At 38.9% G+C, this 15986-nt stretch overlaps 3 protein-coding genes across 3 annotated transcripts; all 3 read left to right on the top strand.

Annotated features, from left to right (window-relative positions):
- The first annotated feature begins 2637 nt into the window (after positions 1-2637).
- Positions 2638-8366, top strand: LOC111341646 (uncharacterized). Its single transcript, XM_022948616.2, has 7 exons — positions 2638-2727; positions 3531-3748; positions 4111-4369; positions 5002-5189; positions 5940-6157; positions 6912-7197; positions 8173-8366. Exons 1-7 carry the CDS (start codon positions 2669-2671, stop codon positions 8334-8336), a joined length of 1392 nt encoding a protein of 463 aa, XP_022804351.2. The 5' UTR covers positions 2638-2668; the 3' UTR covers positions 8337-8366.
- Positions 8367-10052: 1686 nt separating this feature from the next.
- On the top strand, positions 10053-11351 carry LOC148735836 (uncharacterized). Its single transcript, XM_088753002.1, has 4 exons — positions 10053-10182; positions 10288-10352; positions 10449-10486; positions 11112-11351. Exons 1-4 carry the CDS (start codon positions 10097-10099, stop codon positions 11349-11351), a joined length of 429 nt encoding a protein of 142 aa, XP_088609128.1. The 5' UTR covers positions 10053-10096.
- Positions 11352-11412: 61 nt separating this feature from the next.
- Positions 11413-15576, top strand: LOC148735835 (uncharacterized). Its single transcript, XM_088753001.1, has 7 exons — positions 11413-11500; positions 11736-12145; positions 12378-12535; positions 12853-13022; positions 13403-13593; positions 13874-13976; positions 15025-15576. Coding segments are annotated over exons 1-7 (1122 nt in total). The 3' UTR covers positions 15027-15576.
- Positions 15577-15986: the final 410 nt, after the last annotated feature.

The raw sequence follows: 15986 nt of genomic DNA, 5'->3' as shown, positions 1-15986 counted from the left end.
AGTATTTCATTAGCTGCATAGCAATGAGACAGAGTTTCCAGTTAGGACATAAAGCCTTTAAAAATTTATGTTGGAACCAACTCGGCCGAAGCAAATTCCTCCCGGCTGAGGCATATGAGAAAAGAACGTTGCTGCTCTCCAGTTCGAATTTGTCAGGAAATCCTAGTAAATTCCCGAAGTCTTTGACGAAGGTTGTTGTTTGATCAATTCCCAATAATATCACAAAATTTTGTTTAAGTTCACCACAGATTTGCCCCACGTCAAGGGACCGTTGCCTCTGTCCACTAACGAATGTGTGAGAACCAATCAAACCAACCCTTGAAACGTTCCGGTGATTCTGTATTTTTCTTACTGCTCTTACCTCATGTAACAAGCCAAATGCCGCGGGAGAACGTGCTCAGCTATTACTGAATCAAAGAAATCCAATTTCTGTGTCAGGGCGTATCAAAAATGGTAGAAGCTCAAATTGAATGGTTAGTTTTTTTATTTCACTAGATAAAACTAGAAGGGCCAGTTCTGTTCTGATTGAGATCTAGTTGAAGTCTTGTCCATGAAATTTATTTGACAAAAACTATGACACAGCATGCAAGTATGGTGAAGAAGCTCTTGTGTTTAATCATAATCAGCGTCTAAAGACTTCGCTTGCAGTATTTTAATAATACTGTTCATCTAGGGCTCTCAATGCTGTCAATGTATGTCAGTGTGAAAGCCGGGAACAAACTTCCAGACTTTTTATAAGTGAAAATTTACAATATACGTCCTTTTTCACCAAAGGCGCGAAAGTTATCTCTTCGGCATCTCGATGGCGACGATATACAAGATACTAGCCAAATCGATCCCAAAAGATAATTTACTAATTGCGCCTCAATGAAACAGCACAAACACCGACCCCTTTTTGAACACAACGTTGTTAATCGATTCCTTACTTTTCCACTCATACAACTCGCACCATCGACTTTCAGAGTCAAAATTTATAGCACCGCACGACGGATACATAGCAAGGCACCTCTGCGCGCAGTCGACAATTCCCGTTGTCTGTGAGGAGCCCATGTTGTGGCCAATGAGAGCCTGGTTGAATCTCGTACAAATTCCACCGATAAAATGTCGGTTATCTCTGAGGTTATAGACATGTGCTATCGCATCGGTCCCACGAAGTTGAGTGTGCCACATGAATAACATGATGTTGAACATTATTCGCTTTTTCATGTTGTATGGTAAAGGAATATTTACGGTCTCCTTTCTCACCACGATGACAAAGTGTTGCTAGAGGTAGAACTCTTGATAAGCTATCAGAGACGTTTTTCTCGGTTCTGGCTCCTTGGAATGTTGGAAACAGCAGATGCAATAAAATCTGCATATACATGATAAATTTCATGTGAATTTTAAATATAGGCGGGAGGAAAGTTGCTTAACTGGCTCGATTTTAATTAATTCTCAGCAAAAAGTGATAGTTTTTCAAGTACCTACTTTCAGCAGCTATAAGTGTACTCAGTTTTAGCGTACACTGAAATTCAACAATAAATGATAATAATTATTTCGAGGAATCGCTTAAACGGAACATAAAAAAGGACAAAATCGCTAATTTAATTTTGGAGGCAGTGCTATTTATATCAATAAATAGGGTTTCATGTTTACCAGTAACTACAAATTTTCTACTGCATGAAAGAAGACGTTAGGAGTAGCGAATAAACATGATTGGTCAGATAGCTATCTTTCTGCTCAGTGAAAGCTGTCACCAAAGGGTAAATGTTTGTTTGGACTTCGACAGGTGGCAAAAGCACGGACCTTATATTTACCAGTTGTATTTGTTCTCAATCCACGACTGTTTGCTTACGGAAATTCCTATTTTTTTTTCTTTGTTTCTATCGCAAGACAAATAGTGTGAGTAAACTTACACACTGTGTATCTTGCTGTCACATTTCCAAATTTAGAGTAAACTTTGTCCGTAGGCCTAAATTCTGCGCAGCTTGTCAGTTCACGTTTGCTCTTTTAAGTCCTTGAACATAAGGAACTGAAATTTTGGGCCCTCTTTTGAATGACATAGAATTTTACTAGTCGTATCCCTTTCTTTGTATACTTAATATTTATCATTTATTATTATTATTATTTGTATTGCGCCTTTTCTATAAAATATTCAAAAGCGAATATTTTCTCTGCCAATGTTAGACTCTTCTTGTAATGAATGTTTGATATATGCATTTTTGACCCAATTCATTGGCAACCTAAACCTGGTTTTCTTCAGAAAGTAAACTTTTATTTTTAAAGTTGACAGGATTGACGAAGTCTGTGTAGTCAGTTGCAAGGTCTTTTCGCAATACTGAAATGAAATTTGCCAATTCACAGAGGAATACTTACGTTATCACAGACGATAAGAATGAGACTTGACAATAAAAATGAATAAAAAGCTTCTCAGTATGGTTGCCTTGCTTTTTCCACCGCTGAATAGAGATCATGCAAAAGGAAATGGAAAATAATAGCCATTTGCGTGGCACTAAACAGGCTGGAATAAAATGTGCTGAGTAGCCATTGCATTTCACTTCTCTTAGACACTCTATACTTCTTAAGGGCGTTTCCTGTTTGCTCAGCAGACCATCCGTCACATCAAAGAGGTATTGTCCATAATTCGCTTTAGTCTTTGTCTTGGGCTGGGCAAGGAATTTTACGAACAATGAAGCAATATTTTTTCTTGGTACTCGTAGTTTTCTTGGGAATCGAAGCTGCTGGGAGGTAAGGCTAAGCTGGACATTGTTGGAAAAGCATTTAGATTTACTCCTTTGCTTAGAAATGAGTTTGTTTTTTGTAACGAAAAAAGTTATACAAATTGACTGAACAACCCTATGACGAACAAGAGGAAATAAGTTCTGCCTTTCCAAGACTTCAGGCAATAGTACAATATATTCAAGATCCATTCTTCTTGGTAATTACTTAAACAAAGAACTCAGATAAAACCAGTTCCATGAACAAAAGGTATTTTTAAAAGAAGATTGAAGCTTGCTCGGCTTTCAAAGATATTCACTAAAAGATAAAAATAACACAACAACAGAAACAACATACTAGAATAATCTACGACCCCTTCCGAAGCTGACAAACCCAGTCTATTTCCGATTGGCTTTGCGGTGCCCTAATGATCTGATTACAGAGAACTCAGCTTGCTGAGCTTTGAGTCCTCTAAGTGCTATCGGATTTTTTGCTGTATCAAGCCTCTGTAAAGGGCTTATTATTTGCGAAAACCGAAACAATGACTTGACTTGTTATATCTCTTTATATTGAACCATTTAAGTAGTTTAAAATGGTTACACGTAGAATCATTCCAACCATTGATGATACCAGCGGTCTTTTTCAGCCATGGGAGAGTAATGTTAAAAATAACAAGCATATAGCCATGTATTTTATACAAAGCTAAGTGTGATTATGATTTAAAGCTCTTGTCCATTGTTTTAATGTTGAGAGGGCATCGCCATGAGCTTCGTTCTTAAGTCTGGACAGACGTGTTTAAGATGCTTCGAATATTATAATGTCGTATTCCATAGCGAGCTCCCATCGGACAACTCAGCGAAACGTTTTCCAGTAAAGCGCTCCTTCCCAAAGCGACAGCTGTTGGTGGGCTACTGGGGACAAAATGCAATCGGTACAAAAGTCAGCCGACCCTACTGGGAGAAAGACCTGCGCTACTTCTGCAATCAGCACAAGTTTGATATTTACTTGGTTGCATTTGTGCACCGACTTTTCAGGAATAACAGAAACAGAGGTGAGGCCGCTGAGAAAAGATTTTTTGATTTACTGTTGATGGATAAACTATGTTTAAATTGTAAATTGAACCGGTATATCGAGTGCGCCGATTGTGCGCCGATTGTGCGCCGATTGTGCGCCGATTGTGCGCCGATTGTGCGCCGATTGTGCGCCGATTGTGCGCCGATTGTGCGCCGATTGTGCGCCGATTGTGCGCCGATTGTGCGCCGATTGTGCGCCGATTGTGCGCCGATTGTGGAGAATGTAGTAAAATTTCAGAGTTCATTTCATTATTCACAATAGCAGTAGCTGGATAGAAGTATTTCACTCTTTTTATGAGGCTTCTCTTCCAGATGTCATCAATTTCATTGCATATTCTAGACGGATATCCCGGAATGAACTTTGCCCATCACTGCAGTTATGCCCCCGATCCCAAAAACCCTGATCTCTTCGAGTGCGCTACAATCGGGGGCGGCATCAGAGATTGTCAGAAGCTTGGTAAGAAAATACTCATATCCCTTGGCGGGGATACTTGTGATGGGAGCCTGGGAACTGCTGAAAACGCGAAGAAACTTGCATACTACATATGGAATCTATTCTTGGGAGGCACGGATATGCAGGATAAAAGACCATTTTTGTGGTAAACATTTAATTTCTTGAATAAAGGCTGATAGTTTCTAAAGAAACTGTTTGGGACTGCGTCGGTGAGGGTAACGAAATAATTTGAATATATCAACAGAGTTGAAATGGTAAATTGGCCACCGCTACGATTATAAAAGCTGACGTTTCGAGCGTTAGCCCTTCGTCGGAGCGAATGACGAAGGGCTAACGCTCCGACGATCCGACGAAGGGCTAACGCTCGAAACGTCAGCTTTTGTAATCGTAGCGGTGGCCAATTTACCATTTCAACTTTGTTGATATATTCAAATTATTTAATTTCTTGGTCATCTTACTGTTGTCAATAGCTTATCAACAAACAAAGATGTTGATAACTAAACTTCTCTCTGACCCCTTTTCAGAGAGGAGATACTTGTTTTTGATTAGAAAGTAAATTCAGTTCGTTTTAAGCATTCTTTCCATTACTTCTTTGCAAATGTTTTTTTTTTTCCTTAATACTTTTCTTGATTTGAAAAACATCTACGGTCTCCCTTTTCCCAAGGCAAGCATGAATTTCAAACATCTCGAAGAGACAAGCTTAAATATGAAAACTTAAAACGATCCACAACGATTATCTAAAGAATAAACAGTAGAAATAACATATTCCTTTGATAGGACCGTGATGGATGGTGTTGATCTGGACATTGAGATGGGAAGCCATAGATACTATCCGGACTTTGTTCGGGAGATACGCCGTCTTATGAATACAGACTCCAGTAAACAGTATCTGATCACAGCTGCACCACAGTGTCCATTTCCTGATAAGTGGATGGGGCCTCAGATACAAGGATCTGCCTTAGAAGGTAGGTGTTATTACGGCACGCGTTCCCTTTTTTTTTTCCATCGATTCATCAACCGTCCATGACTCCTTAGGTGCGCTGGTCCCTTCATCACTCGACCGTCCTCGCGTAATCTTCTTTTCGTCAAATATAATATAGTGCACTGTCGTGTCTATTGTGTTATTTGCGCATAGCTTCACTTTTAAAGGGCGCCACGTTGGTGCACGTGCTATTGAGAATTTCGGCTGTGCTTGACTATTAGAAATATGTCGTGGCTTCTGGAATATTAATGTTTGGTGTTAAATATCTTTTTTTTATGAGATAATTTCGTTGAGCGGGAAGTTCGCGCAGATGATAAGGCTTTTTTGAGCGTACGTGTTCAGCGAAGTTCGCTAAGGCTCTCAGAGAATTTCTAAGTTCAGTTCGTGTTATTGTAGCGTGCTTGAAAGTATGAAAATTAAATACTGAGAATTTCTTTACATACACCGTTCACTAAGGGGAAACCCTTGTAACCAGGGTAAGTGTCATCTGACTAGACTAAGAGTATGTTGGCTTGGGGTTGGCTAACACATAAACGCACAAAAAAATAAGATCGTTATTTTACTCTCCTGGGCTAGAATCTGGTGAAGTCTTTATTTCGGAATGCAAAACGTTTTATCTCCATGGGGGTCTTATAAGAATTTCAGATATGGAACTGTAGCAAAGGATCCAGTCGTGGAGCTGTAAAATGTTACATGAATTCCACAGGTTATAATAGCGTTTCTTTCTCTGTAGATTATGGCCAAGAATTTGACTACTTATTCATACAGTTCTATAACAACTACTGCTACCCTGGTGACCAGTACTTTTTACCTGTAATGGACACTTGGTTAGGGTGGGCACGAAGTATTCCTAATGGTCCGCTGATTGTTCTCGGTCTGCCGGCTGGACCGCAGGCTGCTGGCAAGCTACATTACTATTTCCCACCTGATAAACTGGCTCAAGTGTACAAGGTATTGCTTAATGCGATTTTATCCATGTTGAAGATTTTAAAATTAGTAAATTGCTATTTGTTCGATCTACGGCTTGGATAACCCTCCAGCCCCCGAGAGAGATCAGCATCTAATTTCCCCTTAGAGCATCACCCCTTAATCAGACATTAAAGTCGTGAGAATTAAGAAAATGATCAATAAGTAAAGAAGCTCTTGATTGTTCGACAGATTCGCCTTCTAGGGACCTCAGGAAAAGTATAAAGAATGGTATGGAGAATATGCAAACCGATGATGGGGTATTAAGGGTTAAATAGACAAACAGTCTTTCTTCCCGTTTCTTTCCGCGCGTAAGAAAAATTAGCCGGTTGCGTAACAGTCCAATCTGAAATGCTTCCAGTCACAAATCGACGCTTGAATACAGACATTCATCAATTTTTCTTTCGACTTAAACGAGTTTACCAGTCCTTAAAGATAAATACGTGTGACACGATCCACTACGTAATAAATAGTTGCGTAGGCAAATTGATACGCCTGTTCTTGGTTTAGATTGCGCAAATGATGGTACAATTACATAAAATGCTGACCTTGCACACTTTGTATTAATAGAGCTAATAATAACAATTCACAAAGAAGAGGTATGTGAACATGTGACACATAACGACGGTCTGACGCTCGGTTCTTGAAGGGAAGTCAATGTCAGCCTCCTTCCCTCCCCCCCAACTTTTTTTTTTGCTCATGCTCTTGACAGATGAAAGATTTTTTACCCTCACTGTAGCAAATTCGAGACAAACCTGGTGTTGGTGGACTTATGTTCTGGGATTGCTCCTGGGTACAAAACAATATTGTAAACGGTAAAAGCTATGGTACACATGCATTTGAACTCCTGCGTGGAATTGCTAATCCATCGACAGAGGCACCTAATACGCAAGCGCCTCCAACGACACCGAAGACAACCACGTGCACATCAACGCAGTCACCGACCACGACACAGCTACCACAAACGCCCCAAACTACAAAACCATTGACCCAAAGTCCGGATGTTACTACAAATCCTCCGACTGGTAAGCTAGAGATCACTAATAGCGTTTTAAATCCTCTGAAAAACAAGTAGATAAGAACTAAATAACCCCTAAAAGCGATATCGATCTTTCCAGCAAGTCTACGCTTTAGCTCACATCTCAAAAAGAAGCGCGTGCTCGCTTAGGGCTAATACTCAAAAGCAAGATGCTACCAGGCCGGTCTATAATCGACCCTTACTCTCTTCCATTGATAACTTAAAGAAAAGAGGGTCAGAGACTAGCGCTGAACTCACAAGGTGCAAGATATTGTATCTTTTTCACAGCTTTCTAAGACAAAATGTAGGAAGGTATAGAGGATCATCTACCAAGATGAGACTATCTTCTTTCCTTAAAAACTGGATCATTGGATAATGCAATTCAAGACTTTTTATTGGCTTAGCCATTATGGTATATAAGCCAATATACCATAATCTAATATCTGTACATTGTAACATCCGGTTTCTTCTAACAAAGTAAAGTCCAGAAGATTTGTCTAATATCTTGAGGGCGTTTTTTTAATATAACAATTATTCCACTCGCGCTTGTTGGATATGAGATGATTATAGCCAACTCGGCGCTACGCGCCTCGTTAGCTATCTATCATCTCATATCCAACGCGTGCTCGTGGAATAATTGTTAAATCGTTAGCAATTTTCTGAGGTCTGTTCAACGTCAAGGTTTATTTCAAAGTAAATTTTTCTTTTTCGATTGCACTCAACGGACTGGAAGAAAATCGATGTTGACGACGGTGAAAATCTTGGTTGTCAGTCGAGAGGGGTTAAAAAAAAAAGTAGTATTAGCCTCAGAGATTGCGAAAAGGTTCGTTTACGATCGCTTCAGCATGTTTGCGCTTATTTTGAGTTGTGGAAATTGTTGACTAAGATAGTAAATAGGATTGGCCTTTTTTTGGTGGTCAGTCAGTTTATTCTAAATGTTTACTTTAGTATTTATTAGCCTGTAAATCATTTCTTCCCATAGGTCCTGTCGACTGTTCAGTGGACGGTTATTTTCCTGATCCAGCAAACTGTTCCGGTTTTATTGTATGTTCAGCTGGTGTGGCGTATCCTAGAAGCTGCCCACCAGGACTTAAGTACAACAAGATAAGAAAGTATTGTGACTGGCCTCAAAATGTTCAGTGTTAAGAAGGAATAAAGCTACCACTTGAATGATAAATTGAAATGTCTACCTCGTTCTTAACCTCGTAAGTTTATTTTATTTCCTGAAAAATCGAAAACAAGAACAAAAAACTGATCAAATTAAAAGCAATCTGACGACGCTTTCGACATCTTTGATCTTAGCCAGTGCAAATGACGCTTGGCGCAGATGCACCTAACATAATGCAACTAAGTTGCAACTAAGTTAATTATTATTGGCTAGTGTTCGAATCTCTACTAGAAATCTTCACTCGTCGAGAAATATTATTGTCTTGCAAGACATAGTAGGCACCGTAATCTATTACTTGTTTGCTTTTTTTTATTTTATTTTTACTGCTTAAAAATTTGCCCCTATAATTTTACTTCACAAAAATCCTCTGATTTTCGAGTCATTGTGTCTTTTCGAATCTTAGATAGCTCACCTTGCGAAGAGAAGAACAGCTGGCTATGATCAGGAGGCGGTGTCCTTTGCGATGGTTTCAGTTGCGAATTCTAACAAGAAGGTCACGCAATTAAAATGCATCTCACACAAGAGTCATCGATGTAGCCATTTTCTTGTGGAGCAATCTAAGTTTTGAAAAAGGACATCTCTGATGAAAGTCTTTGAGCCAACTAGAATATTTATCATTTAAATTTTCTACTTCTCTTGATCAGAGAAAAAACTATGATCATTCGACATCAAACATGGCGAGAATAGCTGTATCTCTAACTTGCAAAATAAGCTGAACTGAGTCGTTTTTAAATCCTGTTTTATTTTGATCTACTTTCGGTTATGGCATATGAAACTTAAGTGTTTTTGTTTTATTCTTAACAAGTTTCATCTTGTGTAGTACTCTGATTTGAGCTTTATCATTTTTTCGTGTTAATGTTTGTTTATTTGTTTGTTTATATTTCTTTTAAGTCCAGCTGATCCATTTAATCTGAATTTTCCTTCTTTCCTTTTATTAACGATTTTGCTCTTCATTAAGAGTTTTCTTATAGCTCAGGCCTTGTAACCCCCTTGAGACACCAACAGTGTAGTTCTGGGCTCGGTTGTTCAAAAAGCGGATAACGCTATCCAACGGATAAATCGCTATCCAGCGGATAAGTGTTGGCAAAACATACTTCGCTATCCACTGGAGAGAGAGATATCCAGTGGATAGCGTTATTCAACCTTCGAGCAACCCGGGCCTGAGGCTTACATTTTTGTTATTCGTAGGAAATTCTAACCTCTTAACAAATCTCAAGAAACCTTTGGTTTGCGTATAAATTAAAGGATTAAGAATCTAATGGTCTAGCCCCTTTTATTACTTAAAAAAAATGTATTTACTTATCACCAGACTAGAATAAAAAATGTTGTGAAAATTGTTTCAAACTATGCAATTAAAGGGGGAGAAAAAACAACTCAGTAATGATTCCGCTTGAGGTTAACATTCTGAATTACTTGCGGCAAGAATAAGTGCATCGTATTTGCTTTTGTTTCAACGGAAAAATTCCTCTTAAATATAAAATCATTTCAATACATCAATCACTTAAGATTTTAACGAGAAAAGTAATTTTCGTGAAAGTCCCAACATGATTAATACTTATACAGCTGTCCTATGATTGTCATTTTGCAAAGTGGTGGCATAAGTGAAACTAAACATTTTAGCCGAAGTTGACTTTCGTGAGGCACTCACTAATAAAGATCCACTAATAAAGATAGAATGCATTTAGTTGGCTAGTTAGTTACGGAGTGCATTCAAGCTGAGTAGGCGTTTGCTAAAAAGATGATTTGCAAACTAGTTTTCCTTGTCGTGTTCTACGTCGCTTCCCAAAGGCTTGTAAAAGGGCATTCATGGATGAGCTGCCCGAGGTAAAATTTTAAAAAGAGGGGTTTTTTTTACTACAAATTTGGTATCTCTTAACAAGAGTAACATTTATTTTAACATTGTAAGATTGCGTTATAAAATTGTTGCAGGCCTTTCGATACATACCCGGATAAGGCTGGAGATACAACGGGGCCATGCGAAAAATGGTACAAAGGTGAAGATTCATCTGGTATTAGTAAAAGTTAATTCAGAATGCACCCAATTTGATCGTAGAATAAATCAAATTTCTCTCTATTCCGTCTTAATTAAGGAGCCACAACTGATGTGCTGGCTGGGGATCGCCTTAAGGTTTGTTCAATGCCTTTTTCAATTCTGCATTTGATAGGCATTTAAAGAAGAAGCTTACTGTTCTTGGTGGATCAGCTTTCTTGTGATGAAACTGGATCATCTTTGTCACACCTAACTAGGTGCTTTCAACACCTAATCCATAGTCATTGAAAAAAAAAGCTCCAAAAAATGATAATAATAAAAAAGAAAGTTTGATTGTCGAATTTTTCATTTTGACATAATTTCAACAAACTTAAATAATTTCCACTTGTTACTTTAAATAGCGCTATCTACTGCGACGATCGTTCACCATATGTACTTGTTACTTTATTTTGTTGTTTTACTTTCAATGTTCTATAATTACTTTTTGTGACCATAGATGAACAATTTGATTTCATTACTTCAAATCCAGTTTGGAAGATGATCATAATGATGATGTAAGTTAATATAGTAATAATGGTTTTAATAACATCAATACTGACCACAACATACCGATTAAACATCCATCTTGAGTTCAGCCAGTAAAGGAATTTCGTCTATTGTAAGTAGAATGTCAGTGTAACTCAAGTCACATAACTCACTCTTTTATGCCTCAAATGAAAAAGCCTCTCCCATTTTTCTGTCTCCTTTTACCCTTTTCCTTAAGGTTGGATGGACTTCTAACAATCATGGAGGTGGATACGTGAGACTGGCCTTGGTTCCTGAGAGTCAGAAGGATAGCCATGAAGCTTACCTGAAGAACGTACTGAAAGTTGTGTGTTATGGACATGATCAGAGGCCTGGCATGTTCCGCTTTGGCGACTGCAAGCATCCATGCAATGCTAGGCCAGGATGTCAGTACCAATCAGGCAAGTCACTTAATCGAGATTTTCAGATGACGCAGTAAAGTTGGTCAGCGGAAGCACGTGCTAGTAGCGCCAAGTTCTTGAAATGTTTCAAAGTTTTCTATGCAAAAAATAAACACACTTCCTAAATTTCTTGGTCCGTGTGGATGCGAATTTATTTTTGACCCAATATTTGTTGAGAGAGGTGGAAGTAAAATAGTTTCAAAGCTGAGTAAAGATGATAGGCAGTTTTAAAGGGGTCATGAAAAATTATCGGCTATTTTTGCCCTGAAATTTTAACGAATTGGATAAAAGAAGTTTGCGCTGAGTACTAGTCAGTAAATTATAAATCCAACAGTACCATAGAGTCGGTAATTCACCTTAAGGTATATTCAAAAGTTCTGGACTTCTAGAAGTCGGCTGATTGTAATTCATATTTTATGCAGACATACTCGACGATGAGCGTTACGATACAACCATTACCATTCCCTTCAACCTTGCTGACGGCATCTACATTTTACAGTACAAAGCGGCCATAGGCATCGAGCTGAAGCCCTACTACAACTGTGCAAAGCTTCGTGTCACAGGAGGTGACCCCAGTCTGGATTGTACCACGGCTAAGGATCCACCTGTTCCACAATGTAGATTGGGTCCCCCAGGAGCTGGTCTCCCTCTGTCGAGCCTTACCAAGGATACAAAACTTGGAGACTTTTGTTTCCATCCAGATAAGGTCGGTGCAATTGATGACCGCATAAGGGAAGTGCCAATCAACGTAGATTGTGATCCCAGGATCACTTGTCAGGTGTCTGTGTCGCCGGCTGTTTGCAAGCACGAACTTGGCATGGACAAAATTACTGTAAGTTGCTTATCGTTACACAGACTTACGTATCATACATCCACTCACTCCTTCACTCATCCTTGAGTTCCTGTATTCTTTCTTGTGCATCCATCCACCCATGGCCACCAATCATCCATCCATCCATCCCCCATTTGTTTTTCATTCTCTTCCTTATTTTTCGTTCTATTAATCATTCATTATCTGTCATCATTATCTCTTACTTTTTGGCTGTTTATTTTTCTATTTTTAGGATGCCTGGGATCCCAAGCAGCCCAATTGTGGAGTAGTAAAACCTCCGCCTCCACCCACTTGTGACGACGGGGTACAAAACCAAGGAGAACATGCCATCGATTGCGGCGGTCTGAATTGCAAAGCCTGTCCAGATGTCGCTGATACCGGTTACGAAGAGTAATTAACACTGTCTCTTTCTTTCTGGCAGTAATGAAAATTAATATGAAAGCGATCTTCGCAGCTATGAACACTATTTAAGCAGCAGTTGACATAAGGCCTGAAAAAAATTCAGGCCTGTACAAGATTTGAAACATGACCTCTCACCAGCTCCCAGTTGGCTTTTTAGTTCAGTAGGTAGAGCACTGCACCGGTGTCCCAGAGGTCATGGGTTAAAATTATGGTATTTTTATTGCAAGTGAAAACAGTTTAGCTTGCCAGAGGAGAGCACAAACATCGAAGGTTCAATTGTTGGCACCTTCTTGTTTCTGTTTTAGGTACATCGAACATATAATCGACAATGAGTGGTGTTCAGGATACGTAATTACAATCCTTGCGAAGATTAAGAGGTTTATGAATGGAAACTGGCAGGTGACGATCTTCTACGATTATCCACTGGAAATTGTGTCGCACTGGAATGCCGTGCTCGTCTCCCACAACAAATTTAGTAAGAAGCAATCAAACATTTTTCCTCTAGTTCTTTGCTTTATCGACTATTCATTCTAACATGAATGTTATCGCGTTTATTTAACGATCTTTCACTTAACGAGAACTTACGTTGTTTCAACCAAGATCACATCACTAGTTCTTAGTCTCTTGAAATTATTCTCAAGAGATCTTAGAAAAATCATTTAACCCCAAATAGCTTATCACTCCTTCATTTAATAAGCCTGCACCACCAGTGATACATTAGTATTTCTAAAGAAAATTTAATAGCACCTATATAATACTCGAGTTGATTTTCTCTGGATGTCACTGGTATTATGGACCAACTAGTTCTGATGTTTATGCTGGTTATCCTTTTAAGAACAAACGTTTCTTCCGTAGAAACAATTTACTCGTTTCAAGGATTTGCGTGGAACCAGTATCTGCAAAACGGAGATATTATCCAGTTCTCTTTCGAAGGACATTTTATCAAGCAGAGGTCAACACCAAAAACTCTCCTACTGGAATGCTTCCAGTGCCAGTCTTCCCCAGTCCACCAAAGTGCAGTCTCATTGAAGCAGAAGACTTGCCAGGTGGGTTGCGTTGCAAGCCGCGACAAAGACAAAGGTCTATCCAAGAGGATGTTTTGCAAACTAGCATACGCAATAGAATACGTCGGCGTTACATCATTATCGTAGGGTCCACTTGGCGTATTTGATTTTAATGTAAAGGAACCCGCAAACATCATGCAGCTTTTCAATAAGCGTCCACGATTCGATTCCTGATTGTGACTCCTAATGTATGGACTTCTTGATAACAAATCTTCAACAGCGTAGACAAATCAAAGTTTTTTTTTGTGTTCTTTTTTTTCAGTCTTTGGATTGCCCCAAAGGTTTCCAATGCGAGGAAAGGCGAATCTCTCCGTGCACGGAATATCCGTGCACCCGTGCACGCTGTGTTCCTTCTTCATGGAAGTGTATGTCACTCATTTAAATTTGACAAATATTGTTGCTCTACAAATATTTAATCCTTTTCTAAATTAGATTGCTAATTAAACATTCTATAAAGAAGCAGTATAGACTTGAAACGAACAACTCAGAATTATTCTACTCACTCGCATGCGCACGTTGTTTAATTCCGGCATTGCTGAACCAGGAGTTGGGAGGCAAATGAACTTAGCTAAGACCCGTCTACTCTTTTTCATTTGAAAACGCAAATTTTTCTTTACAGCTAAGGCTTCCATCCGCAAGTACCGAACGAAAACGATTACTGAAAACGCTCTTCGGACTGAAACGGTTTTCTCGTGTATGTGTGAACGAACGAAAACGGAACCTTTCGAAAACGCTGACGTTAAACTTTTACTTCTAATCCCTTTCGCGGGCTCATAATAGCGAATACGCATGCGCCAAGCATGCATCGTCGGGTTATCAATAAAAGTTATCGTTCTCAAATCGATTCATCATATACGTGTGGACGGACGAAAACGATGCGAAAACGTTACGTGAGGACGCGTTTTTTTTTTTGAAAACGGAGAAGAAAAGTTGCGTTTTCAAACGAATACGGAGACAGTGAAAGGGGCCTAGAAATCACCAGTTCACCATTGCGTTTCAGTAACTTATATAGTATTAGAACATCGGAGAGCTGTAAAATGCGAGCACAGCCTGTACCACCTTTTTTTTATTTTATTCAATCAAACTCAAGCTGACTAAGACAATTAACCTTCTCAACAAAGAGAACTTTCAAACATGTGCAAGTTTACTGGATTTGGAATTTAGAGGGCCTTAACTGCAGGACAAAGTACTCATAAATACCCGTAACGTTAGAGAGCTTTACATAATCAGAGCTCGAGGTCTGCGCCTCAAGGTAAAGGTTCACCACAATGCAACATTTTTATAAGTCCATGACTCTTTGAGAGCCTCAAGTTAGACTTATCACCCCCACTGCCTCCTTCCTATGTTTACAACGATATAATTTAAGTCAGCAATAACATCTTTAACCGAAAAATTGATCACCCTTTCTTTCAGGAACTCCCACTTCATGGAGGAAAACATTAACTTCATATCAAACTTGGGATTCAAGAGAATACAATAAAAAAGGACTGTTTCAGTGATGGTTGATTTCATTGTTTTGTTTCGCCAGCTCTTTTAAATAAGGTGCACCATATAACTGGGTGCCTATTTTGCTTTTTTTTTTTATTATCGTTGGACATTTTTCTGCTTTCTAACATATAAGCCAAACAAAATTTGAAACAGAACATTTTGCAAACTGCAGTACGAAGATGCACAGATTCAACATTTATAGAACACTTCTTTCTTTTACCCCGAACTAGAAAGAAGAGTACATTTGAAATCCTTAGAATAGCATGGAATGTTGCTAAATCAAAGTTTAACCTGAGTAGCTGGCGCTTTCTCAAACAAGCCAAACATTTAGCCTTCTCTTCCTCCCCTGACAGAAGATAAACCGTCCATTATATGTACTTTGTGACGATGTATGCCCTTTGAAACAAATGACTCATGCAAGTAAGTGAAGCTAATAAAGCAACGCTATTAGTAGCCAAAAACTCATCAACTTCTTTATCAAAAATCGAGCAAGAGTATCGCCACTTCTTCTGGACCGGTTAGGACTCCAGTCCACTGCAATTACTGGAAAAGCACTTGCTAGCAAGTTTCCCTAACAGTACACTGGTGCTCGAAAATAAATTTTCATTGAGTACGTTACCTGTTCCTGAGGAGTAGTGAGTTTATAAATTCTTTCCGTCTTCAAGGGATAACTCAGCATACGAAAAGAGGAGAAAAAATAGGTACATATTTTTGTTCAGTTTCCAAGATCGGTGCATGCTTAACAACCATGCTAGTATAAAACTGCCCATTGCAAATAAGTAAATGAAATACCTCATGGAGAAAATTTCCTCATCAGTCATTTCGTTTTTCCTCTGAACTGTAAATTATGTGCTGTTTAAGAAACGAGCGTGAGTGTTTTATCGGGT

Source organism: Stylophora pistillata, chromosome 3 (genome assembly GCF_964205215.1).
Source record: "Stylophora pistillata chromosome 3, jaStyPist1.2, whole genome shotgun sequence".
NCBI classification, from domain to species: domain Eukaryota; kingdom Metazoa; phylum Cnidaria; class Anthozoa; order Scleractinia; family Pocilloporidae; genus Stylophora; species Stylophora pistillata.
This window is presented reverse-complemented; position numbering and strand designations above follow the sequence as displayed.

What these genes read in the sequence shown, in the direction of transcription:
- LOC111341646 (XM_022948616.2), top strand. Translation starts at nt 2,669, where the DNA reads ATGAAGCAATATTTTTTCTTGGTACTCGTAGTTTTCTTGGGAATCGAA. An exon ending in GATAAAAGACCATTTTTGTG is followed by an intron (nt 4,370 to 5,001) that starts GTAAACATTTAA and finishes TTCCTTTGATAG; the next exon opens with GACCGTGATGGATGGTGTTG. An exon ending in TACTACAAATCCTCCGACTG is followed by an intron (nt 7,198 to 8,172) that starts GTAAGCTAGAGA and finishes TTCTTCCCATAG; the next exon opens with GTCCTGTCGACTGTTCAGTG.
- LOC148735835 (XM_088753001.1), top strand. Translation starts at nt 11,413, where the DNA reads ATGCAAAAAATAAACACACTTCCTAAATTTCTTGGTCCGTGTGGATGC. An exon ending in TTGGCATGGACAAAATTACT is followed by an intron (nt 12,146 to 12,377) that starts GTAAGTTGCTTA and finishes TTCTATTTTTAG; the next exon opens with GATGCCTGGGATCCCAAGCA. An exon ending in TGAAGCAGAAGACTTGCCAG is followed by an intron (nt 13,594 to 13,873) that starts GTGGGTTGCGTT and finishes CTTTTTTTTCAG; the next exon opens with TCTTTGGATTGCCCCAAAGG.
- LOC148735836 (XM_088753002.1), top strand. Translation starts at nt 10,097, where the DNA reads ATGATTTGCAAACTAGTTTTCCTTGTCGTGTTCTACGTCGCTTCCCAA. An exon ending in ATGCGAAAAATGGTACAAAG is followed by an intron (nt 10,353 to 10,448) that starts GTGAAGATTCAT and finishes GTCTTAATTAAG; the next exon opens with GAGCCACAACTGATGTGCTG. An exon ending in TGGCTGGGGATCGCCTTAAG is followed by an intron (nt 10,487 to 11,111) that starts GTTTGTTCAATG and finishes CTTTTCCTTAAG; the next exon opens with GTTGGATGGACTTCTAACAA.